The 27,429-nt window shown below is 40.8% G+C and overlaps 1 protein-coding gene across 3 annotated transcripts in view; it reads left to right on the top strand.

Annotated features, from left to right (window-relative positions):
• Positions 1-27,429, top strand: part of PDLIM5 (PDZ and LIM domain 5) — an 81,481-nt gene that overhangs the window by 24,076 nt on the left and 29,976 nt on the right. Inside the window, exons 3-8 of one of the 3 annotated variants that reach the window (XM_088529457.1) lie at positions 17,266-17,308; positions 18,484-18,785; positions 22,047-22,064; positions 22,345-22,517; positions 23,939-23,975; positions 26,246-26,275. In XM_088529457.1, the coding sequence (XP_088385583.1) occupies positions 17,266-17,308; positions 18,484-18,785; positions 22,047-22,064; positions 22,345-22,517; positions 23,939-23,975; positions 26,246-26,275 (603 nt within the window). Of the gene's footprint in view, positions 1-17,265; positions 17,309-18,483; positions 18,786-22,046; positions 22,065-22,344; positions 22,518-23,938; positions 23,976-24,630; positions 25,274-26,245; positions 26,276-27,429 lie in introns of those variants that run through there. The other 2 variants (XM_088529473.1, XM_088529464.1) reach the window with 2 other exon arrangements.

A 27,429-nucleotide genomic window follows, 5' to 3' on the forward strand; every position in this document is an offset into this window, starting at 1 on the left:
AGTATTTCCAGCCTCAGTAACTTAGCGTGGGCTTCTATAAATACATCTGTAAGTTGCTGATTTGTGAAGATGAACCACCTACCCTAAACAGTGTTCTGGGGGACAGTTTATCCAGATTCCTGCCGTAATTATGCTTTGCAAGTTGTAAAGATGAAGGGCTTGATTTTTCATTTTTACATGAGGTCATGAAACTTCTGGAAAATGTGTTAATGGGAAATGCAGAGATTAAGGGGGAAAAAAAAGGAGTACAGAGAAGCCTGGAAAGCTTGCTTTATTTATTTATTTCCCCCTTGGCTTTTATAATACAGATGTAAGTTAACACTCCAGCTCATCAAACCAGTCTGTACAGCTGGAGTGTGAAAGTGATGCTGTTCTTAAGAGGAATTTCTTTCAGCTTTCACTGAGAACTTCATCCTTGAGTATTCTAGACTGTGTTGAGAGCCCTGGTCTGCTAAGGACATACACAGAAAGAAAAGTTTTTTTGCTATGAAAAAAATATTCTAATAACACATAAAAAGGTTGATGTTGCTCCTGTTTTGAAGATGGGAAGCAAGGCCAGGTTTTAAGAGGCTTTTGAGTCTTCACTCCTTTAGGTGCCAAAAACTTTGCCAAATTTAGGTTAGCTAGAAACTACTTCATAAATAAATAAATGAATGCCAGTGTCATGGGGAATGGTATCACAGATCCCAAGGGGCAGCCCTAATGACTGTTATAACAATCTGAATGCTTAAAAGCTTAAACTGGTCCCATAGAAAGGAGAAAAAACACTATAACTGCTAAGTAAAATGGAGAGAGAGGCTGTAACAGTTTAAAATAAAAAGTAGAGGAGCAAGCAGAAAAATACAAGTATAGAAAGGATTTGGAGCTGTCAGCAATGCATGTGTGACTACAGCTGATGGTTTAATCTTGCTGTCAGGTTTGAGTCCTGGATTGCTCGGGATGTTTTGTTTTCATAAACCATATAAGGATCAGCTTTTAACAAAGCTATGATAAGAATGCATTAGGAAGTCATATTATTCTCCATCTTTGGTTTGGTCTCCGTCATCATTTCCCTTACATAGGCATTTTCATTTTAATCTTAATCTCCAGTTATTTACTTTTTTAGTATGTAAAAGAAGGCTTTTTTTTTTCCCACGCAAGTTGGACGTAGGCACTGCATTGGTTGGAAGCATCATATCTTTCTGGTTCACATTTTCTAAATTTGACTTCATTTCGGGGAAAAAAAAAGGCCAGAATAATTCTAATACTTACAAAAGTCTTCCTTCAAGGGTTTTAGACATCTACATGAGTGTCGGGTAACTAGGGAAATGAGCATCTAAAATAGGCATTTTATATACAGTTTAGTTGTAAGCCAAAAACTTAGGTGATCTCTTCCTTAGTCCTAGGTTGTTACTCTCCATCTTCAATATTAATTTTGTATGATTATGCCTGGAAATAAACAGAATGAAAAATAGCACCTTATGTGGAGCGGGCATCAGCGGGCAGCGCTTGGAGTGTTTTTCTGAAGCCAAAGGGGTTTTGCGTGTGGCCTTTATATCGAAGTGCAAGCAAACTGAGTCATCTTACGTCCTCACATCTTATCTGATACTGAAATTAAAACGCCTTAACCAAATATCACATAAAGAATTCAGAGCAGGTCAAGATGCTGGTGTCGTCTCTGCATGCAAAGGTGTCTTGGTGCACGTTTATTTGAAAAGTATAAAACTTTTGGTCCTATTTTAGCAACTGAACAGGTTTTGCCAGCTAAGCTATGCCTTCAGAAAGCTTGCCCAGCAAACTAAATAAATGGAAGGGCAGAGCTCTTGCTTGCAGCGGGTATTTAAATTCCCCTCATGTTGCAGCACCTGGCAATTAGATGAACCACAGAACATGCCGTGACCAAGCGAGCCTGACAGGAGCAAGGCTTGCTCTTCACCTCAAAGGAGAGTAACTGGGTAAAAATCGAAGGTTGCAGGGTAAAAACAAAACCCGGTGATTGGGAGGGGTCCTTCAGACCTCCACATCCCCCAGGATGGGGGTGGTGGGGGCAAATAAGTGGAGAAAAAGAAAGGAGCAATCGTGGAATGAAACATTTCCTTTGGAAAAGATGGAAGAGGAGGTAGACATTTTGTTCGATTTTCTCCTTTGCCTCCAAGGAAATGAAAGATCCCAGCTTCAAGTTGTACCAATTGAAGCAAATTTATGGTTATCCTTTTGGGTTTTTCTTATATACTTTATTCCTGTGAGCTGAAAGAGTACAGTCAAATTAGGGGTGTATTGTGAAGTTGCATCCTCATTTGTGTGAAAGTAAGGAGGCCAGGCCATCGTAAAGTAATGGTCTCTAATAAACAAGGTTTATAGGCTCCCACTTTATGGTGAGTCTCCAAGAAATGAGCTGGTGTGTTGCCAGTTGAGGCACAGTGAGTGCCTGTGGCAAAATATCTGCCTGGTGAAATCCAAATCCCTCACTGAAAGCGGAGGGAATACATGTTGGATCCCAAAAGTTCCCAGCTGTTTGCTGTGGGTCCAGTGATAATGGAATGGCCTTAACCAATATTCTTCCTTCTTGCCTTGTCCTGTAAGAAATGCCCCTGTGAGAAGTGTCTGCTTCTTTGCTTTGTACAAGTTGGTGGCGTAGCACGGATGTCTGGAAAATACTGTAAAATCTGCTCCTGAACTTTGTCTGCCACATAATCTATTAAAACATTGTTTGTTTGGAGACATGGAATTAAAAGAAGATGGAGAAAAAAATCTGATGCAAGTGGTTTTTGCTGACAGCATAAACATTTGCTGTAAAGTCGGAAACCATGCACGTGTTTCAGATAATATGCTGGGACTAGTCAAAAGAAGAGATGTTTATCAGCTGTTGTTATTACAATGATTCTGTTCTTTAATTTTAAGATAAGCATGATGATAACTGCAGCAGTTGTCCCGGTATGTTCCATTAAATGTCTTGATATTAGATTATTCTGATGTAAAATGACTTGAAACTTTTTTATTAGAAATACACTCTTTCTAAAGGAAAACATTTACAATGAAGAAACAAATTTGAGTTCTTTAAGTTTTGCAATGAGCAGATCATGAAAAATTTAACATTTGCCTTGGCTTAATGTTTAGATGTACATATTTTTAAAAAAAAACTCACTTTTTTTTTACAACTAAAACTAAGTTGTACTTCAGCTGAGTTATGATGTAATTGATTTCTGCCTTTGGAGGCAGAAACGAGCAATTTTAATTTACTCAGATATATTCTACCTGAAGTGGTGTAGCTGCTAGGAAATATCTGGTGTGGATACCCAGCTAGTGGGTAAAAGACGCGTTAATGACCACCTCCTGCTTGTGATTTAAAGCAGCTTTCTGTGATTCCAATAACTTCCCGCTCTACTTCCGAATACGAAGAAGCGGCGTTGTGGAGTGTGTATGTGTGGGCAGCAGTGCCTGAGCTGATGGACTCCACATGGCCACGTTTGTATCTTATTGCTTACAGCAAGAGCTCGCATTTGCAAGCTGAAACTTAATACAGAAAATATGCCCGGGCTGATTGCGGTGGTAACGAGCGTTACGGGGATTCAGACTAATAATCTCCAGGTTGCAAACTGCACGAGGCAGTTGGATTTGCTTGTGGGTTTTGGGGTGTGTTTTTTTTTATTTTTTTTTTCCCAAGTGGATGTACATTCCTGGTGTTGAAAAGCCTTCTCATTTTTCTTGTTGGGTGGAAACAAAACGTACGTGTCCGAACATCCCCAGTCTGAAGAGGCTGCAACTTTGCTTCACTTCAAGTGTTCTTTAATGGCGTAGATGTTTCCAGTTAGTAGAGTGAATTCATTCCCAAGCTTTAGGTGCCTGTATTTTAGGAGTGCAGTAGCAAAACTAAAGACATCCTCATTAAGAAAATAAATCTCCTTGCATTACGGGAGTGACTGATTACTGATGGTGATGCAATATGGTCCTAGACTCCTCTTTAATTGGTGGAAGTGGCCCGCTTCCTATGCAAGGGCCGAGGGTTTGCTCTCAAGGAACAGCGCGATGCCAGCCCGGATGGTCCGCAGCTCTTGCAGTGGTGTTGGCTCTTAGTGTTGTTCCCAGTTAGATGTTTTTCAAGTGCACGTTTCCTGCCTTGTAGCTATTCCAAAAAAAAAAGGCTCATAGTTGTATTTCAGGAAGTTCTTTTGGTAACTGTCTTCCTCCTATTATTTATTGAGGGGAGTATAGTGCTTTTTTCTTTTATTTATTTATTTATTTTTGGCTTACAGAAAGCTGTTAGAAAAGCAGCATTCTTCATTTTGTTGTGTAGTGTTTCATTGAAAACATCTTCAAGGATTATTTTTCCCCAAGTTGCCTTTGATACAGCAGAGAATGTTCCAGTTGTATCTTTTAATGGATTTCCATGGTATGCACGGATCCAACAATATGTTATCAGTAATCTTCTGTAAGCAATGCAGCACAGTGTAAACTTCTTTTCCTCTAGTAATATTACCTGCTATGTGAAGCAGCTAATTAGCGCTTTATTTAAAATGTTATATTACTTACAAAATATGTTGTCTGTTAGTAATCTTGGTATTTCAGATATTGTTCTGCTTGTTTAGAGAAGATCTTGTAATTAAGCATGGCTTTTCCATCTAGAATTTCTAATCCCATTCCTGGGTTTGTCATAGATCTGTTTTGGCTTCAGGCAATGTTTTCTTCTGGTTTCCTTTTTAATTTTTTAAAATTCTTAAATTTTAAGTTTTTAAATGTGCATAACTACTATTTATCTACCATTCACACAGGCATATCTGATCTTACCTAAAACCTGTTGAGGACTTCAATAGTGGATGTTATACAAATGAAAATACCCTAATCACCCTTGAACTAGAGGTGCACTGCTACCAGTCATTTGTGTTTAATTCCTTGTGAACTGAAAAGTCTTCTATTTCCCCCTACCAAACACACTTACTGTTGTTGCAAAGAATGGAATAGACAAATACCAATTATTATGTTTATTTTACAATTCAGTGATCAATTACTTTTGGTTTGTGCTATTATATAGTACTTGGGTTTCTGGGTGTGTGTGGGTTTCATCTCTCAGAGAGAAGTTGATAGAAAAAACAGAAGCATGAGAAAGGCATGTTCTCCTTGAGAGCTTGGGTGCAAAAATCCCCATTTGAATGTCGCTATCCAACAGAATACGTCCCCGAGTTTCATCTTTTAAGGTTGCTGTTTCATTTTAAGGGTAAAAATCCCACTTTGACTGATGGTTGCGTAGAGTATCTATTGGCTCGGCATCACCGTGGCTCCCTGATATTTTCTGAGAGGATGTATTTCAGCTTGATGTTGGGTAAAGCATGACATTGTGTAGCGGACACGTCCCGGTGTGAACACCGAGGCACAAAGAGCACTAAGAGGACCTGGGAACCCTAGGGAAGGACTTGCCCTGTCTTAAATGAGAGCATGTAGGAGGGGTGAACCTGCCGGTCTGGTAACCTGGGCTCGTTCTGGCTGGTACCGATGATTCAGTGGGATTAATGCGGTGTCTCCACAAGGGTGGCGTGTGGGTTGGATCTGCATGGAGCGGCCACAGCCGATGATTAACTCAGGGTTGGGTGCGTGGTGTGTCTTAGATCTGTCAACGTGGCTCTCATCTCGTGGAGATAAGGTGTGGAGCGGGAGGATGGCCTTTTCTCACGCCCGTGCTCCGTTGTTCCCAACTTCGTGCGCATTACAGCCCTGCTCCCTCCTAGCACACAGCGAGTCATTGACGGTCTGGGTTAGTGCACCCTTAAGCTGGGACATCATCTCTGTAACCTCCTGGTGCTTCTAGTGAAGCCCTTACATGCTTGACCCTCTTCCCCAAAAGCGGGTAGGATAAGAAGTCTTGTTTCCCTTTCAAGACGAGCAGGGAGGTTTCAGGGACGCTACTGCAACTTCATGAGGGTTTTGAGCTGCTCCTTTAACTGTCTCCATATGCTTCACACATACTCCACAATCCTCCTCTGTCTTGGGCACATCCTGAGGCCACCGGCAGCTGCTGGTGAGGTCAGATCTCCGAGTTCGTCAACACAAGGGAGACTTGTGATGCTGCCGGTTTTGAGGGGCTCTAAAAAGTGGGACTGTGGGCTTTGGAAAACAGATGAGAAAGTTTGGGAGCAAAGAGCAGAACTGGGAGGAAACAACCAGCTGAAAGAGTTTTTTGTTTCCAAGTACGAAGAGGTTTTTAAGGGAAGAATGCATGGCTGTTAGAGGAAGGAAAGGGGAAAGAGGAGGCATGAAAAAGGCAGTGAAAATGCTGTGGCTCATCCTCAGTGCACGGCGAGTTGTGTTGATTCTCACCTGTGTGCTCAAGGTCTGAATAAATGACACTATGAAACTATTCCTCTTTGATTTTTCTTTCCCTCTTTTTTCTTTTTAAAAGAAGGATGGAGAATATTGTCATTTTCTTTGAGGCTTGTTTGGAGATGTAATTTCATAATTTCATGTGATTTCATGATTTATTTTAAAGCTGAAGCTTTAGTTTTGATCATGGATATTTTTCTTGGCATAGTGTGTTTTTTTCCAGTACATTAGCACTAGAGAATGTCTGCTTGGTAGGGTGAGATATCATAAATAGCTGCACGCCGTGGGTGAGGCCAAAAGGAAGTATGGGGGTGAGCTCGAGTAATCACTAACACCAGATATTTGCTCTTCACTTACCCTACTCATTGTATAATTCACCCAAATGATTTTATTCTTGAAAAATGCGAAGAATGTATCAGATCCTTCTCATGACACACCAAGTTCCTGCTGTTGGGTTTTGTGTCTTTTCTGCAAATACCACCAAGTACTTTTCTCATCGTGAGTCACCAATCATTGTTACCTCTTGATTGGTTTCGGTGCTTCTCCTTCTTATATATATGTATAAAATATGTATATATATGTATGTTTAATTGTTCTGTTGTCCCTAAAAAGGGTCTAGCAGACTTGACTGTCACCTGTTGAGGTAAAAATGTGGAAATGAAGATGCAGTACCTGCCATCAGTGGTTCAATGCAGTGCTGTGCTGAAGGTGACAGTGGTGATCAGCCGAGGAGGTGGGAGCAGGGTTGTCAGGAATGGCCTGGAGGCCGTTCACCAGCTCAGGTGAACCATTTCAACCCCTTTCTACCTTGATCCCTGCAGCCCATCTGGTGCCTTTTGGGAATTTCAGGGCTCGTTAGCAAGCATTTGCCATGTGGTGTCATTGTCCTTGTACATTTATTTTAAGCCACTCCATAGCTACTGAGTGAAAGATGTAAGGAAACAATGTGAAGTTGGCAAGAGTTTATCTTCGCTGCTTAAAATAACACAGATACCTCGGAGAGTGGCATGATCTTTAGTGACATTTTAATTCTGTTGGCACTCTTTAAAATAGCCAGTTGAGACATCGCAGATAGACTTGTTGTGAAGCTTTGCAGATATCATCTAAATGCCAGACTTTTGAGTAGCAAAATAATGCTTTTATATATAGATTAAACAGTGTCTCTAAACAGAATTGCCTCACAACACATGCCAGTAATTGTGAACAGCTGCACTGGAATAATACAGCTGCTAAAACTCTTCCACACCCGTTAATGCATGAACTTGTCTAGTCTAAATATTACTCATGGGTGCTACTCATGGGCACTCGTATCTGGATGCTTTTTTTAAGGATACAGAGAACAGTTTGGTACGTGTGTGCCTGAGGAAACCAGCCCTTGGCTGTCCTGACTCAAGGGAGCAGAAGGTATATGCAGACTTGCGGTGATTAAAAATTAATACAAACCCCTCCATGTACAATATATGGATAGTATCCTGTCTAGAGTAGTTTTGCTTTGGTGTGTGGAGATAAAGAAATATATAATTCTCTCTTTTAGCTTGGGTAATTGGTTATATCCTGCATGTGGATGCTTTTTACCTTAAAGGTCAAAAAATGCCCAGTCAAAACTTGAGCCCATTGACATGGGAGAAGGCATTTGGATATGTCAAGATAAGCTGTCTGTATCTGTGTTTTAGGAGCAGGTTTTGGTGCTTTTCCGTAAACTCTGTAACCGAAACTATGCAAGGGGTATCTTAAAAGAAGTAGTAATACTTTGAGATGTGAAAGAATTATTCTTGCCTCCACCTGCGGCTAAAGAACTGCTCTTCCGTAATAAATTACCTTTCTAATTTTCCCATAATAAATACTTTTTTTCCATAATTTTATTTTATTTTTATATTTTCCATAATAAATTACTTTTCTGATTTTCCTGATTCTGCTTTATTCTAGCTATACTTTTTGATTTAGGGCAAGTCTGGCCTCTATGAACTTTGAGGATGCCGCATTTGATTCACTTAAAATATACAATCAAGGACTCTAAAATGATTTTAGCAATTTTGATGTTCACTACTGTCCACCTCTGGTCCAGTCTAGGAGAAGAGATCTTCTAGTGTTTCATATCCTCAAGATCCGGTTCTCTTTCTCACAGTCACAGCCTTTAAATGTGACTGATTTGTCCCAGTTTTTAAGAAATACATAGTGTTACTACCTACATAAAAGATGGCAAATTTGTCAGGAAACTGGGAGGACTGCGATACAATTTAACTGATTGAATCTTTTTGTTTTGTTGCAGTGTTGCCCTAATTGCTACCTTTTACACTTTTTGTGTACCAAAGGTATTTGTGTTTGCTTTTGATCTTGCAAAGGCGTTTTGTAGGGTGGCTAAAGATAGAACAACTGGAGCGACTTCATTCTTGTCGCAACACAGACCACTAAGAGACTGGAAAGGAGCATCCTCCGGGCACACCAGCTTCTCCTAGTGTGCTGCTGAGTAGCTAGAAGAGCTATTGCTGTTGCGGGTATTGTTGGTGCTCAATCTGCTTCCAAAAACTGAAGGGGGGAACAGTTTTGTGTGGGTGAACAGTTGAGGAATTGATGGAATTCTTTCACCTTGATGGAAACCACGGTTACCATCTTTGTTCTCCTGTTACCTGTGTCTTGTTTTCCACAGGGAATTTTTGACTGAGGAAGCTTTTAGAGGCCTCTGAACTGCAAAAAGCAATACCATAGATGATGGCAGTAAGCACCTATGTGACCAATCCACAAACTTTGTGAGATCTGGAGGTAACTGTAGTGGTTGTAGTGCTTTGTGACACTGAGCACTATTTTCCCCCGATCTTTAATAAAGAAGAGTGTTAAGAGGGAGATGTCACAGTGGCAAGAAAACGGTGACTCTGCAGTTGTGGGGCTAAGTGCTCTTGTAGCCGATTTTGACTCTCCACTGACAATGTTAGTTAAATGTCTCCTGAATGCAATAGCTTAATGGGAGTGCCAGAGAGACAGCAAGCTGGAATAATAACTGCTTGACCCGAGTCCAAAAGTTTTCTGATCATAAAGTTTTAGAGCGCTCTTGGTTTGTTTCCCAGAACCCGAAGTAGCCTTGGGATTTGGCAATCGCTTGGCAGCCGCGTGTGAACGGTGGTGCTTCCTGTGCTTTCGGCCAACCCCAGATAAACGGGAAAGGTTACGCTCTGGGAAGCCAAAAGCTTTCTTTGAATATGCTCCTTCTTTACTGGTGAATTCCAATAGGACGTGAATGTATTTGGGACCTAAACTGTGCCACCTTTCTTTGGCAATGTGGACTTCATGCTTAGTGTACTGTCTGGATTATGTATTATACTCTAGAGATGTCATTTAATTTGACTTTTCTTTTGAAAACTGTTTGGCTCCTGACATCTTAATATTAAGGAGGGAAGACAAGTTTTCCTTGTGCCCGCTCCATTAGAGGTTCCCAGGACCTGACGTTTTACAACTATACCAATGCCATGGCCTGCCAGCAAAGTCTAACACCAAAGTCTAACCTGCTCAGAGGCTGCTGTGCAACTGGTGCTGTGTTTCCTTCACAGACACACATCTGCTCACTGTTTGGATGCCTCCATTGGCACTTCAGTTTTCCAGATGAAGGTCATGGCCCACACCTGTTGTTTTCCTCTGAAGAGCCCCTCTCCCAGACATGCCAGGTTTATGATGCTAACTTGCAGGCATTCTTTAATTATAAAAGGCTCTGTGATGATCTGTCAAGGGACAGTTGTCTCTAAACGGATTCAAAGAAGCTTATGTAGTTTAAAAATGTGCTGCATCTTTCATATACTAAAAATAATTCAGGTTAACCAAGAGAGCAAGATGAATAATTATGTGTATATCATGTTCAGTACCTGTGCAGGTAGCCCAAAACATTTGTTTAGTCTTTAGATTTCAGGTGGGAACTTCCTCCCTCTGTGTGAATGTGGGATGTGAAGATGAGAACAAGGTAGATGTAGGAGTTGCCCCATTGTGTCTTTAGATAAACTGTTCCGAAGCATCTGCCCATGGGAAAAAACAACAGGCTGTTGAAATAAAACCTGCCCTTCGTCATGCACAGTCTTCAACCAGTTGTTGAAAAATCACGGTTGTCGTGTCTTGCTACCTTGCAGTAGCAAGACCTTGCAGAGTATGTGTGACATAAAAGATGTATGAAAAGGTGGTCTGCCTAGCATAAAAAAGATGAAATCCCATGTTGAATAAGAAACCTTCCTGTCTCATTTGGTTTTAGTCTGATATCCACCTGCAAGGTGAGGGAGGGAAGAGGGGGAAAAAATCCTTCTTTTCAAATGCAGATGTTCTCTCCAGCACAGCTGGCTTCTACAGTAGGTCATTTTAGATTGCTCGGTTTTTGAAAAATTGCAGCCTTGGAAAAATTCCAGGGTATTACCAGTAGAAAGTCATGTCTGTGGCACAGAACTGCAAACCCCCCCGAGGCTGTATAAACATTTGTTGCTCCTGTCAAGGGCTGCTTGCTGATTTTTGTCTTTCTTTGCAACAGCAGCCATTTGCTGCGTTGTGAACCTCTTGGCAGCTTGGTGACCCTCAGGTGCTCTGCATCACCGATTAGGTGCTCTCAAAAGTGGTTCATTGCTTTGCATGCCTGTGTGCGTGCTGTGAATGCTGCTCCGCATGTATTTTGAGCAGAAAATGGTAAAAAAAAAAAATCCTACTTTTCTATAGCTAAAACTATGGGCAGAGGAAACTTTGGTTAGCTGGACTATTCTGAGTCACATGGGATTGTTAATTTTCTTTTTTCTTTTTATTTTTTTTTCCTTGTTGCTGCAAATGATGGAGGAACTTTATGTAGCTTTATGTAAACAAATGTTAACATTTCCTCTGTACCTGCTTCATGTGTGGCCTACAGGAATTAACTATTTGAGATTGTTATTTCTTTGCCATTTTTCTTTCTTAGCTCTTGCAGTAAACAAAACTTCCAGCTCCACAAAGTCCTCTGGCAGCTGCTGTGACTTCGGCTTTGCTTTCTCAGGAGGGCGCCGTGGGACCTGTTCGTCGTGCTGACCTGAGGCCATTAGAAACAATAGTTGGAGACCTTCTTAGAAGGCTTCTTTCAGATAGAAATAAGCTATTGTAGACAGCAGTGCTGACAACATTCATAGGTCTTCTCACCCTGCTAGACCTACAATACGTGTTGTGAAGCCAATGACATTAAATATATAAATGCATAAACAATACATGGAAATGGTAAAGGCCAACAAAAGCAAAGGACTTTAGAGGACTGACATGTTCATTAATTTGTTTCTGTAATAACCATAATGGAGTGGGAGAAGGAATGCAGCTTGGCAGCTGGACCCCAAGGTGAGGTACTGCAAAGATGCATGTCATGCCACCCTGCTGGAGTGTGGTAGGAGGGGAGAAGGAGATGTCTGATGGGCTGAACTGAGTTTTCTAATGTTTATTGGGGGGAAAAATATTTGTTAGGAAGAAAAAATCCTTGTGTTTTTTGTGGTAGATCACACTCAGGAGTCAAACAGATACTCAAAAGATTTTTTTTTTTTTTACCTTAACTGTGAAGAATTAAAGCCATTGCATAGCCTATTAAAAAGAATTCAGAGTTGATCCTTTTTAGTGTGTTTACGTACTTTTATTAGTGATTTCTGCCATGTGTCTGAGTTTTCTGGGACAGGCTGAGGACTTGTCCATGAAGTTCAGAGTCAGCTGGAGATGCACAGCTCCCAACACCAAAGTACCCTCTGCAGGGGAGTAAAAGTTTTAGTCCAAAACTTCAAAGGAACAATTTTTGAAAATGCATCACAGAATTGACCAAAATTCAGCAATTTTCTGAAAACCTTCCCAGTATTGATCTAATTCCAGTGTTAGGTTGCTAAAGTTGTTCCAGCATTATGACAAAGGGAGGCATGAGAGTATAGGTGGAATTGGAACAAAGAAGGATGGGTGATATGTGTTGGTTTTCCTCGTTTTGGGTCTTTTTTGGGGGGTAGCTGCCTGACACCTTGGAGATTGAGATTTTTATCTCCTTTGGTTAACTACTCTTCAAAGGTATTTTTTTCATAGCTCCTCTAAAGCTGTGAATGGATAAGCTGCTTCACAGAGCAGAGGAGATGTTTTTACTAAAATACCATTATCTAATGCCTGTCTAAATTGCCAGTTTCTTCATGCAAGAGCAGGAACTTGGTATAAATGATCTTTCCAAAGTATGCGGTTATGAAATACTCTTCCAAATAAGGGTATGTTGAGCCTTGAGGAGATGGGTTGTCGTGATGATTTCCTGTTAAGAGTACATGTGGCTGCACTTTGAGCTCATTTGAGCTGTGTTTTAGACAAAGGAGGTAACGTAAACACAAGTCACCATATGGTGGAAAGCTCTGGAAAAAATAATTTAATATGTTAAATCTTCTAAATTATAACCTAGATTTGATGACAGACTTAAGTCAGCACTTAGTCCAGCATTTTTTTTTGAGGGTTTTGTAGGAATGACTAGGTCTGCGAGTCATTTAGATCTATGTTTTTTATTAAGCTCGCTATTTTTAAAAGGTAGCTTGCTGTGTTAGAATTAGTATCTAATAAACACTTCCAAAGACATTAAGTATATAACCTCCAATTCGTTATGAGCCAGGGTACAGATGCTGAAGTCATTTTTTGTGCCATCTTGTTTGCATTTAAGTGTTGTTTAGATATTGCTGCCTGGCAGGGCGGTTTTGGTCTTTGGTTGGCTTCAGGTTCTAGTGCTCACATCACCCAGTTGGGTGAAGTAGAGTCATACAATCATTATGGTTGGAAAAGACCTTCAAGATTGAGTCCGGAGGAGATAGCACTGGGTCATGTCCATGGGGTTTCTACGTGCCTAAATCTCTTCTGCCTTAATAGGGGTTAAAAACGTATTTTAAAAAGTCTTTGTCAGGGAGAAGGTATATTTCCTTTGCCTTTTTTTTTCTTTTTGGTTGGTTTGTGTTTGGTTTTGTTCTAGTAGAATAAAATATTGTGCGCCTGCACTTCAACTCTCTTTACAAATGTGTTCCTAGGGGCTGCCGCAGACCGCAGGAATGAGACTATGAGCGGTGCTTGCCCTGGGGAGGTCCCACAAGAAGCGCTCCTCTGTGGGTGGGAGCCTCGTCCTCCCTGAAAATGTCAGTGTGGTTTATTCTAACACTTAATCACGAAATCCCCGACCGTGTTAAAATTTAAGAGAAGGATCTCGGATCGATTTGACTCAATATTGAAGGAGTAATAAAGAAAGAATATAATTTTTCCTGCTTCTACCTGACTGTAGTCTGGTGTCCTTTGGGAGTGCGTGGTGTAAGGACTTAAAGGTATTACATGTCAGTATTTCACATTGGATTTATGTTATGTTACATGATATTCAATCCTCCTTTTAAACTGACTGAAAATTTAAACTCAATTGAGAGTGATTCAGAAGATAATATTCCTAGGCTAAATACAACTATATATATACACACCACCAGAGGTATATATACTACTAGGGGTGGTATATATACTGAGCACATACTCTTCTGTTTATAAAAGAAGACACCAGTATTTTCAGCATAGTCAATTAGATACATTTCAGCAAGGGGTGCGAAGACCGAAAGTCTGAATATCCTGTCTTTCAGAGTGGGCTTTAAAGCTGTTTAAAAATTGCCCATCTGACTATTTTTCGGATATAAGTTGAGAATTCCCAGAAGCACTTTTGAATATGTATTTTTTTCTTAATGCTGAGAATACTGGTTTTGTAGGGCAGGAGGGGCACGAACGCATTTGGAGCACAAGGATTGGTTTGTATAAAAAGGGAGGTTAGCAAGGAGGCTCCTTGAGCTATCTAGTATCTAAAACGCATTTGGGCTTTGGAAAACCAAATCGGTATCCAAAGTTAGTTGTACAAACCATAGTTGTACGTCCTGTTACTGCCTGGTGGGCTGCTCGAGTTATTAGGGTTTATAAGGCCAACCGTTAATGTAGACATAAGAAAAAACAAGCTATAAAGAATGCAATCCAGAACAAGGTTGGTAAGAAATGAGTTATGTCTGTAATAGCTAAAGGGTTTTGGTCTAGGAAAAGAAATATCTGGATAGCTCTTTTTTCTTTGCTTTAAATTATATCTGCATTTGTTTTCATTCAGATAACCCCTAGTAAAAGTCCTAGCTTGTTATATACATTAAACATTTTATGCCTGTCGTTTTTTTCATGAGAGTTGGCTGATTTTCAGAAACCAAATGCATTTAGCTTTCTACCAGCTGACTGCTGTCTAGAAATAAAGTGACGCAAAAAAACCCAGAGCTGTAGACTGAAATGGCAAAGCCATTAAAGGATCAGATTTTCAGAAAGAAGATCAGACCAGTAGCTTCTCAGGGATATGATATCTACTGTCAAAAACTATATCCTGATTGATCAACTAGGAAAAAAGGAATTTAGTTTTGAAAATGTGCTGGGGGGATTCTTCTGCTTTTCCTCCTTTTAGAAGGGGGGGAAGTCTTGCAGAAAGCTCTGTTGAGCCTGGACTCAGCCCACATTTTTTCTTAGGAGTGAAGATTTGTGCAGTTTGTTGCTGTTGTATCTCAGGTTAACTTTACGAACAGCCCTTTAAGATCCTGAGACAGGAAAAACCCAAATACTTATGTTTAATATTGGTGTTGTGTATTCCTCTTATGTACAGATGGGCTGATAAATGCTGTGCCCTCCTTTGAGTTTTGCATCTGCTTTCGAAGTTGTAACCCAAATATAGTTTTCTTAGTAAGTGACAGAAGGACTTGCATGACGGAGCTTCCTTAGAAATGTCTTTGGGAGTCTGGATTTGGTGAAGCTTTTGGGTATGTCAGCTGAGACTCCTCCAAAGCCTCCTGCTTTATATCGAGTTTGGTTCCATAACACTGACCTTCGAGATCACAGCATTTGTGCTGGTGGTCTGTCTTTGGAGATGGCATTCCAAATTGCATCCTCTATGGCAGCACGAAATACTGTAACTTTAGTTTTATTATGTTTTTTTTTTTCTGGGAAATTGCAGAAAGATCCTATTGTATTGGTTGGCCTGTTTTTTATGGGTGATACTTGGATAGGAAATGACTAAAGCGAGAATTTGAAGAATGAATAGTTTTTGCTTGGTGGGTTGCTTGCAGTAGGGTGCAGACCAATCTGTTCTCCTAATAAGGCTGCACAGGAAGCTGGAATGTTTTGGCCTGCACTAAGTAAGTGCCCCAAAATATTTGTCGGGAAGGACCAGCTTGTAGGATGTTTACAGAGCAGATCCTCTTGTGTTCGTCTGGTCTGAATGAACGGTTTATACAGCCTAAATATAGCTTTTTTTATTTGAAAGGAGACACAAGGGATACTGGAGGAGCATGTGTGAAAAATGCACGACCTGCACTTTCATTTTCGGTACCAGGGCTGTCATTAAGCGGTGGATGCTGCTGGTATTTGCATTTGGTCTAATAACTCCCAAGACACTTGCGACTGGAGCCTGGAGCTCAAACAGCTGTAATTTGCCAGCATTTCCAGTGTGTGCTGTTTATAATAAGCACTTAGGCCAAGCTTTTGTCTTCCTAATGTCTTCTGTGTGTACGCTACTTGGAATATTATATAAACTAATCTTGTCAGCTGCTGGTTTTAAGTCATTCAGAAAATGCCTTTCTCTTCCAAGCCATCCATCTCTTTTAATGAATAGTAAGGAGTGAGTTAACCAAAACATCATGTAATCCTGTTTCAGGTTAGACTAGGTGGGGTGCCATCTGCTTCCCCCTTAAAAATGGGCAAAAAGGGGTCTGTGGTTAAATTGCTTTTCTGCCTTGCTGTATTACTGATATCCATCACAAACCTTAGAGCAATAGTGCTCATTTTATTAAAGAGCCTGTAATCTCTGAAGGAAGCATTTTCCTAAGCAAGTGCGAGAGATGCATTTTGCATTTGAGCTTGAACTTTGCATTTCCTTTTGCACTGTCTTGTCTAACCACCGCACATTTTTCACATTCAGATCTTGGTGGCTCACTTTGCTGGGTGAGCATTTTCTCTGTGCGGTCCTGGATAAATCACAGATTGTAGTCTGATTATGGTCTCAAGTCAACAAGGCCAAGGAAAATTGTTTCAACTATGTCTGGGACATGCAAATTTATGTCCTCGCTTCAAGTATGTTTGGGAGAAATAAAGTAATGGCATGCTGTCTGACTCCAAATGCTAAGTGAAATGTTCCCAATCTTCTTTTATCACAAGCTTTCCTTTGTACGATATTTTAAAACATGGATTTTGAAGGGCAAATATGTCTGCAGGTCACTTGGAAAGAGTGCTGTGCACAAAAATGCCATTCTGCATAGATGAACGTAGCGCAATCTCATCCCTTGCAACCCCAGATTTAATTAGTTTGTAAAAGAAAACCTTTTACCCATGGTATGCTGCCAGTTAAGATTTTGGTGTAACAAAACTTGTGGGTCGTCCTTTGTGCTTCCTAACGCGCGATTTCCTCTGCTTCCCACCACCCCGCTGTAGTGTCAATGCGCTCTTTGTTCGGCAGGAATTTTTTTGCTGTCTACTGTGGAGTTTGAGTTACCTTTGAAGACTCAACATTATGCAGAAAGTTTCCGTATTGCTTAATGTGATAACAGTCCTTGGGAAGGAATTTGGTGATGCTGTGCTTGAGTTTTTTGTTTTAAGCCTGACTAAAGGTTATGTTCTGTTAAAACTCAGCCTTTTAAGTTACGTGATGCAGTTTCATATGAAGGGAAGAAAAGCAAACTTGAGCTAATGTCTCTTAACCAATGGTATGATATCATTACAGTATAAATCAAATAGTACTTTCTGCTAGATGTTAGGGCTCCTAATATTTATTCATGCTTTTATCTTGTATTAACCACAGTGTCATAGGTTCAACCCAAATAATTTTTGCTTCCTCCTGAGGAGGAAAACAAAAACATAATTCATATATCCATGGGTAGATGTGGCGAGTTGGAAGAGAGAGATACTTAACCATTAAGGAACTTGTTTTTAAAATAATGTGTATATGTTTCCTTCCAGAGTGGCAACTGTACCAAAACCTGATCCCGTTCATGTACAAAAGGTATGTTCACTATTAACAGCCAAGAAATGCAGCATGTGGCACTAACTGCTACCCATCTGTCAAACCCCGTCACTGATGAGAACTGTCGTTCAAACTTCCCTTTCAATACAGCATGCCATTCAAATTTTGCAGCAAAAGTACACTTCTTCCAAAAGATTTGAGGAACCTGTCAAATGATTGTCCATGAAAAGGTGCAAGCGAATATATTGTCTTCCAGCTTTCCAATTATCTTTTAAAACTAGTTCTGCTTTTTGCTAGGGAAGCTCTTTCCAAACCTGTCAGTGCTACCATCTGGGAACACTGCTAAAGCAAAGCACCCAGCAAAAACATCAGATTTTTTTTTGAAGGTTTTGATCTGACAGGGATAAATATAAAAACAATTTTTTTGAACAGCTTTAATATGAATGAGTGTTCTCAAATGTTAGAAGAGGTTGGAGGACTTTCCCTTTCAACACGTATCACCAAAACTAGGGAGAAACTCGACCAACTTGAACATTCATGGGATGAGAGGTGTGTCTGCTGCTCACAGCTGCTGACTCCCCACTGTGTTACTTGAAGCCTATCACCTTGCTGGAAAGCTTTAACAAAAGCCCTTGAATGATCTGGGAAAAGCTGCAGGGTATGAATGGAAAAAATTGTTTTCATCTGCTCTTGCTGTAAATACTGTCTCACCAAGACAGAAAATGAAACAAAAGTTTGCTTCCTCATACTTCCACTCCAAAATAATTTCAGAAACTAAATCAGTATTTTTTTATTTTCCCATTGTTTTTGTTGCAAATATATGTACCTTATAAACCGTGCACATGCCTGTCTATGGAAAGCACACGCACGATTGAGTTTGAGAGATGGAAGATGGCTTTAAAAAAGCCCTACTAATGTTTTCCGCAGGAACTATCTGGTGGATCTTGCAGTAGAGTTTGTCCTATATTGGCTTTTGTGGCATGTGTCTCTTGGATATGATGAGAGCATCTCATGATGACCCCAGCTTCTTGGAGTTGCATGTCCGGCTCCTTCCCTCTCCTGCAATGCATGACTTGCCTCTTCTTCCATATTATCTCTCCATTTCTGTACTTGAAAACACCGGGGTTTTTACTACCAGCAAAAATACCTGCTCGGGAACATTGCATGCGTTTGCTGTGTTTTTGTGTGTTTCTTGTCTTATTTATTTCCCCTAGGGCGAACCCAAGGAGGTAGCTAAGCCCATAGCCTCTCCCGCCGCACCCAAAGCCGTGTCCCCGGCCGCCGGGGCGTTCAATAAGACACCGAGGCCCTTCGGGGCAGCCACGTGCTCCAAAACCACCTCCATCCCGTCACCGTCCTCCGCCTTCGCCCCGTCACCCGCGTGCCCCGCGCCGGCCGCCCCGAGCCCCCGCGCGGCGCCGGGGCCGCACGTTAGCGCTAGCGCCGAGCCGCGGGCGGCCGAGGGGCCGCGGCGAGCGCTCGGGGACGCCCAGGGGGACAGTAAGCTGCAGAACGGGTAGGTGGCCGCGGCGGGGGACGCGTGCCGCCGCGCTCCTCGCCGGGCTTGCTGCACGCCGAGCCGAACGCATCGGGGCGAGCGGCCTCTCTGCAGAGCCCCTCTGGGGGAACCCTTGTGTTGAGCAAGACGCGTTGTGGTGCTCCTTAAGGGCAAAATCTGGCTGGCGTTAAATTGACTTAAATTGCACAAGGCCACAAAGAGCTCCTTGCAGGACCCTTTGTGCCTCGATCTGTTTTGGACCTTGCAGCAAGCTCGGCGTTCGTGTCGGCATCCCTGTCCTGCTATGTGTTTTGGGTCCTGGCAAGCAGCAGGCACTCAGAAATGCGGAGCAGCTCGTCAGGAAGGTCAGCAGGATTCACTGCAGCTGGGAGTGGGGCGCTACGATGCTGATAGGGCTTGTGGAGGCAATTTGCAGAAGGAAAAGGGTTATATTCATTTGCAGCTATGAGAATCAGAAGATTTTGTTTCTTGGGGTTGTTTTTTGTAAGTTTGAACAAGCTCTTTTGTGCTTAAATCAGTCTCAGGTTGCTCGCTCCTGATAAAAACCAGAGCCGCTTGCCTGGACTTTGCAGAAGTCTGCTTATCATGCAGTAGGTAAAAATTAGTGTTTAGGTTAAAAAAAAATTATCAGCAAAAAAAGCTTTGATAGCTTTTGTTAATTGATAAAAGTGTATTAGCCTCTGGGGGACTTGCCTGATTAAGGTGAAGCTGTGCATTTGTTGAGCTGCATAGATGAGCTCTGTGGCCAGGTGACAGGAATGCACATGACAACCTGATCCATCCCCTTGTTTTAGCAGATTGGAAATTGCTGCAGCTGTTAGAAACACCAGTGCAAAATCTGTTGCCATTGAGTAGAGTCTTTATTTTCTGCAGGATAACAGCTCAGACATCATGCTTGCAGACATGGGGTAAAATACACATTCTGAAAATTTGGCTCGGGGGACTCGGCGGTGTGGGAGGAGGGCAAAAATAAAAGCAAAAGGGAGGAAGATCTGTTTCCATTGCTCAATCCTGGCTTAAAAATGCTTTAAAAGGGAGGAAAAAAAAAGAAAAAAAAAAGAAAAAAAAAGAAAAAAAAAAGGAAGCAATCTAGCTGCAATTTTACTTTTTTCAAGACCTTCTTGACAGCTCCTGCATAAAATTGTGCCTGCTGCTTACAAGAGGTAGATGTCCACAGACATCACTTGGTTTAAGATTGGTGTTTGTTGGTTAAATTTTTCACTTATAGCTTTTTGGTAACTTTAAGTTTGACTCTACATGACGTATGGCATTAGCAGAGCTTGGATTGGGGAAATCCTAAAAAAGTTAAAGAAGTAAAGATTGCATTAACATATGAAATACTTTTTTTTTTTTCTTCCTTTGCAGATAACAACAGTGACAAAGTTAGTATCAACAGCACTGCAGTTGAATTATGGTGGTTTTTCTTGTCAGAATAACCAGCATGTATTACTGTTTTGCAAAATTATAGCTTTCATAGAATTCTAAATTTAAATTTTGCAAAACCGCTTCAGCTCTTTTAGTAACTTCTTAATGTGGTAAATGGTTTTGGTCTGCACTGGACGTGATGTGATCTGGCTTCTCACTGCGTTAAGTTTTGCAGATTTTTTTTTTAATTCCACAGACGTTTGTGTGATATTTGTGCGTACTGATAAATTCTTGCTGCACGTATGACTATAGTAGGAAAAGTGGCAGATAAGAGAAACATAATTTAAAAACATTATCGCTTTGAGCGTGGGCTGAAAGACCAGATATTGAAGCCGAGCACCACAAGAGGTGTAAATTCCATATATTATTATTTATATGTATTGTGGAGGATGGATATGGTTGAGGTTTCATTGCTTCGGCTTTTGTCCTCTTGCCTGGGGACCAAGTTCCAGGAGCGCTTGTGTCCTTTTAATTTTCCTTTGCCTCTGGCACCACCTTGTTGCCTCCACGAGTCATTACAATCTTCAGGAAAGGATGCAGTAGGATCTGTAAGGATCTAAAATAGCATCAATTGCATGCAAATGATTACATTTCCTTGTAACTCGATTACTTTATTGCCCTAATTTTCATAATTTCTCCTTTTTCATTAACCATTTTGTTGCTTTACTTCATTTTTGTCTGTGCTCCTTGCTTGTCCTCCATCCTGGGAATGCCACTGTCTTTGTTTCTGTACCCTTCCCTCCACCAGTAACTTTGAGGTGTAAGTACTCACTAATATCATGTGTCGGTTCTAGTAAATTCAGTCCTCTACTATCATTTTGCGTGGTACTTTTCACATCATTTTTAGAGGCTATTGCTTGACTATTCTAATACATCCCATTGATTTGTCCTTATTGACAAATCAGTAATTCAGTCTCATTCGTAAGTCCCACCGTTCTCTACCAGAAACACCTTACATGTTGAAGACAGAGCAGGGAAACAATGACAGAAGTAGAAATGACTTCTCTTTTATATATATATATATATATACATATATATATATATAATTGTTATGTCTTTGGGGATAGTTTAGCAAAGCTAATCTTCTGTAAGTCATGTCAAAATAAATATATGTACAAAGAGTCTTTAAGATGAATGCTTTGAGATAATTAAGGTAGAATTGGGGAATAAGATGCATAGAATAAGTTCTGTGTTACCTCTTTCTAAAAAGATCAGTGCTCTTACATAGATTTTTGCATCAATTAGTAGAAGCTATGCTCTTGTAAGCTGCTAGCTCAGGGCTTGGTAACTGCATACGAGATATTGTGGGGAAAGAGTAGATAATGGCTCCATGTCTTTGACTTTTCGAGAGGGAATGGAGCGATACCTCCATACTGTGCTTCAGTCCATCCTGTATTTTCAAAATACTCAGCTCAGATCCCAGCCTTATTAATTGCAAAAGACATCCCACGTAGCTGGTTGTTGCACACAGCGAGGGCTTGGTCTTTTGTGAATGAGGGGGCAAAGTTTGTCCACGGTTTTTAATACAACGACAACTAAATATACCACCCTGTCTTATGAAAACAAGCAAAAAATATTATACCGATCTATATTATATCCTCTCATACCTGTATGGAGCTCCCTGTAGGATCATGTTAAATGCAAGAATGGTAATTTATTGGCAGCAGAATAACACTATTAATTGGATTTCAATGCTTTCTTGCAAGACTAATTGAATAGAATAGCTTAGCCACATCTTGTTTCTTACTTTTTTTCTTGTTTTCTTTTTCTCTCTTCTTCCTGGTTATGCTGGGAAAACTGCTCCTCTTGCTGTCTTATTCTGTCCCTTCCAAGGAAAAACCCACCCAAACGGTAAAAGTTTAAATTTGTTAGTCGTGTTAATAATTGACTGCCCCGGTTGAGGAGTTCCAGTAGTGAAGCAAGGTGCAACATTTTAGTTGCATTAGAGCAATTCCGAATCCTCGCTTGGTTCAGAGAGCTGAATCCGTGGCGTTCCCCGCGTGGCAGGAGCTGCTTGTAGATATTGTGAGAAGCCCCAGTCCATGTGTGTCTTTGCAGCTGCCCCACGCTTGATGGCCTTGCCCAGCGCGACTCCTTCCTCACTGCTTTCTCCCTGTTTTCCTTGCTGCAGCCCGCCGCGGAAGCACATCGTGGATACCTACACTGAGTTTTACCACACTCCTACTCACAGCGATGCCAGCAAGAAGCGGCTCATCGAGGACACTGAGGACTGGCATCCCCGCACAGGAACCACCCAGTCGCGCTCCTTCCGCATCCTGGCCCAGATCACCGGCACCGATCACAGTGAGTAGCCTGATGCCAACGAAAGAGCAGTCATGGACAATAGGTGCTGTTGAATTGTGGAGGGGAGAAAAGAATAAAATGATTTAATCGCACCTCTGAGATTTTCCTGTCTTGCTCATAAATCCAGTACGCACAGTTTTGGTGTACTCTTTAAAAGAAAGATTATTCAAGAGGCTATGAAATAGGAAAATGTGTTTGTAAATCTCTTGCAGCTGCATTATTCCCATTTGGATATTAATACATTCTCAGTAAGCCCAAAACCATCATTCCTGTTCCCAAAGACTTGGGCAGAAAGTACATATTTGTTACTGCTTTCTCCTTCCACATCACTTCAGTGGGGATGCTCCTGTTCTGAATTAGCACTCCAGAAAGCAATTTGAAAAACTGTAAGGCTTCCCTAGGCACGTAGAAAATGCTTGAGGGTCATACAGAGGTTTATTATGTGCAATGATTTTACTGGTCAGCAACACATACCTCTAGCTCCTCAGCGTATTCCAAGGAAGTGTCTCCATCATCTGCTTGTGGAGTCATATGACTCCGTATGCTAAAGAGCAGAGGTGACGCAGAAAAAGTCTTTCCCAGTTGTTGTGTGGGAAAAAGCTTTGATTTCATATCATGCTGTCACTTAAAATTTATTGGCAGAGGTCTGAAGGCTGGATAAATGCATCAGAAATGCCGTCAAGACGTTTGACCTCTGTCATGCTCAGACTGAGGTAGCTGATATATGGGCGGTTATTTCATTCCTGTGCTTTTCATAGCTAATACTAAAAGAAAGCAGTGACAAAACTGGACCTGTCCTGGGAGCAGGGCTGATTAAATCCACTCTGAGTGCACTGGTAGAGTTACTGCAGGGGCCAGTGCTACTCTCCCTGCATAAGGACTATTCTCTAGGTGTGATAAATCTGAAATCAGGCAGTTCATGGACTTGTCTTGCACTAGTCTGTTTAATGAGTGTTTAGGCTCTCTTGGGACTCTTTTTCTTCACTAATCCTTTCAAGAAGAAAATAAGAGACCTGAGCATCAAGTGTGTCAGTGTTCCCTTAAAGTATGAATTAATCATGTTGACAAAAAATTATAGGAATATGATTGCAGCCATACTTGTGAGACTAAATATAAATTCCATGAATTCCCAGTCCCAGTTTTGTCCCATGTGAGTTCTGCAGCACCGTGATGGGGTCATGATGATGGCTGTACACAGATGCTGCGATTATCATCTGATATAAACCTCCTGGGTGTTCCTCCAAAAGACATATCTCTGAGCTGCCACTTGTCATCTTCTTGACACTCCTTCTCATGCCCTTCCCAGTGATCCGTGTTGTAATTTCCTAGTGTGGGGAATGCTTCAGTGCGACAGAGGGATGGCAGCGTTTAGTGCTACTACTTAGTTCCTTAGAAAATCAAAATTTTCTGTTTTCTTGCAGTGAAAGAACCAGAACCTGAGTCGGCAAAGAAGACTAAGTGAGTTCACATTTTCTTTTTTTTTGTTTTTTAACCTTAATATAGTGCATGTCTTAATTCTTAACTGATAATATGTTACTGTTTGCTGCCCTTGTTGAAAGTCTGGGTGTTATTCAAGCGTCGCTTGTTTTCTGCCTCATATTTCAGCATGTAAAAATTGAGATATTTTTCTTCATAGAGCAGCCTTTTCAAACCTCTGTTTGTGCAGTCCGGTGTTAATGTTTGCGCAGGAGTTTGAGCTTTTTCCATAAACTCGGGCTGGTTTGGTTTTCCCTATGAGGTCAGCTTGTCAGTGTGTTTTCTTTTCCGACATCTAACCAGGCATTTTTTGATTTGCAAGCATGGGTCAGATTTCAAGATACAACTGGAAAGTGTTGCCGTTATAGATGGAGAACAAGTGTCAGCTGTCTGGCTGCTTTGGATTAGGTGTGGTGTTCAAAGCGGGGACTGGCTAGCAGCTAAATTGACTGGTGTTTGCAGTCCTTGGGCATCTTTCTACTGATTTTTCGGGCCAGATCAGTTCTCTTGAAAGGTGGGAAGGAGATGCTGGGACATACGTAGTGCATGGCCTTTGCATGCTTTGGTGCGCTTGTGAAACTGCTCCAAGACCAACTTTCTCTCTTTCTTATTTCTCTTCTATTACTTCTTTCCACAGGGAAAAGATTCCCAGCCACGTCTTTAGCCCCAAATACACAAAATTACGTGACTGGCACCATGAAGTCTCAGCACGTGTTCTTAATGTCCAGTGATTTTGCCCACGTTGCAAAAGCAAAGTTACAAACACTGGCTTCCTTTCTTCTTTTCCAACTGCTTTGCAAAAAAAAAAGAAAAAGAAAAAAGAAAACTTATTTCACTAGCCTTACTACAAGGGAAATTCTAGCTTTTTCTATACTTTTCTAACACTTTCCTACTGATGTGTAAAAAAAGAAATGAAAATGTTTTTGTGCTAATCACTAGCTGACAAAAAAATACGTTTAGCCCAAAATGACTCAGGTGACTGAATCTTCCAGAGTGGGGAGGAGATGGCTGTTGCAGTTGTTGTTTTTTGCCTTAAAGGAGTCATTTGCATTGCTGAGTTTGAGTTACTGTAGGTCGTTAGAAAGCAGAAAACAACAAAAGATCAAGAAATGGCAGTGTTGAGGTTTGGGGGTGGAGTAGAAGAGGAGGGACTCTATACACTTATTGCAAACTACCGTGCTCGACAGGATAATGCTGTTCCAGTTCACTAGCTTTTCAGCAGGCCAGTTTTAGAGTGGTTGTAAATGTTTTATGAAGTAGAGCGCAAAGACGGATTGCTTTTGAGCAAGAAGAAATTTGCCAGTATTGAATATCTTACTGCAGTAAGGAGTATAAGGAGCCTGCTGCTTAAAAAAGTAACTTGTTCATATTGTGGGAAAAAAAGTAGAGAGAGAGAGGAGAAAAAAAAAAAAAAGGAGCAGGATGTTGCCGTGTACATGTAAAGGCTTCAATATATAACCTCTAAGAAGAGTAAGATAAGACGGCGGTATTTATTTATTTCAGAGTGAAGCTCTTAGGATTTCTTGTGTTCATAAAAGCTTCATGGCCCTGTGATTCTCCTGTAAAATAATGTATTATAGTAGCTACACATTCGTTAATTTATGCTTTCTGAAGCTTGAAGAGTATTTTAATAAAAGCTGCTTTTAACTTAGTTCTGTCTCTTTTTTTTTTCTTTTGCATCTTTTGACTCCTTAGCAGTGTCTTGTCTTGCAAAGACCTATAGTTTTGTAAAAGCTCTGCAGATTGTGTGGGAGAAGTAACCGTTCCTGTGGCACAGCAGAAACAACCTGAACTGTACAAGGATATCAGAGTAGTGGAGATCCTGATTGGGTTAAAAATATATGTTTTCAAAATGGACACAAAGGTTTGCAAGAAAACAGCTGACTGGGGGGTGACAGGAGTCAGAATTCTGCTAAGTGAAATTCGCTGTTAGCCTGCAACATTTACTGAAAAATTTCAAACCTCCAAGGTGTAAAGCACATATAGAAGTCCAGTCATTGTGATTGCCTTAAGCCCTGTCTTGCATGAAGAACTCACGTGAAAAGGATCCCGTGAACAGACCGGTGTCTCCTACAAACACTGATCTTGACACAGAGGAGGTCGTGGGGTGTTTTGTTTTATTTTACAGCCTCAAAGCTGAGAGGAGGGGAAACCTATGGTGTGAGCTTTTTACAGCTGTTTCTTTCCTTTTCAGCAGCTGGTTTATGTTGGTATACAGCAGGAGCTTACTGTGTTTGTCATTTTACCTCTAGGAAAAAACAAACTGAAAATGGAGATTGCAGGTAACAGCCAAATTATCTAACAGTCACTGATGTGGATATGTAACAGCGCACAGCACAAAATGCAATTAAAATTATTAAAGTTGCACCCTTAAGATTGTCCAAAGCGTATCACATTTTACACACCTTTTACAGTTAACTCCATAAGGCTCATGGGGGAGAAAACACACACTTTAATCACCTCCCTAAAGATGGTCTTTGGAGGAGAATTGCTGTTTGGTTTGATTTTTGTCACATAGCTCAGTGGACTGAGTCATGCATTACTAAAATGGTGTGAGTTACTGAGTTACTGCTGTTTCACAAGTTAATCATTCAGTAGAATACTGTGTTTTACAGTAGGAATGCAAAATAGTGTGTTAAAGTTGTTTCGTTGCTTTAAAGAGGGCTTTTATGACTGGAAAGGAGAAAGGAGCTGAAGATGATCAATGCAATGAAAAAGTATGAAAATTTATCACCTAGGTTTTCTGTAGGTTATTATTTAAGGATGGAATGGTTTGAACTGCATTTATGTGTTTTTGACATTTCCTAGGTAGTGAACAAGCCTTCATGTTGGTAATTAATTTACTATTATGTTTGTCTGTCCAACTAGCTCTTTGCCCTTAGTTACTTAAACCACTCTAAATAATCCAGAGCATAGATATCTCTGTTTTGATTGAAAGTAAAATGAGAAAAGCATAGCGTCTACCAGCTGAGAACAAAACTACCAAAACTATTAGTAGCAAATTGATAGTTGTCCTACATGCTTTGTGGTATGTCACGCACTACTTCCAATATTAAGATATCATGTATTTTAGCCAAAAATATTCTCAAAAGCTAAGGAAATCCCTGTACTCAGGAATGTGAAGTTGGCCTGTGTTGAGAATGGAACTTCGTCAAAGTTGACATATTACAATTACAGCTCTATAAACAGGTAACAAACTGTAAAAATTCACTTTTAACACATGGATCTGAGAGGATGTATCCTAACTGTATCATCTCAAATAATATCCTGAAAAAACAACATGAAGGGAAGGAGCCCCTACACTCTGTTTCCCATTAGTCTGCTCCTGCTGCGTGAATAGCTGCCCCGTACCTAGTACCCAACTGCTCCTCTCTGATTGCCAATATACATCTGATCTTAGAAAAAATACTCTAATGTGGGTTTTTTGATATAAGCA

This window comes from Tinamus guttatus, unplaced genomic scaffold, assembly GCF_059628265.1.
Source record: "Tinamus guttatus ecotype Peru unplaced genomic scaffold, ASM5962826v1 Tinamus_guttatus_pri_ptg000028l, whole genome shotgun sequence".
In the NCBI taxonomy this organism is placed as follows: domain Eukaryota; kingdom Metazoa; phylum Chordata; class Aves; order Tinamiformes; family Tinamidae; genus Tinamus; species Tinamus guttatus.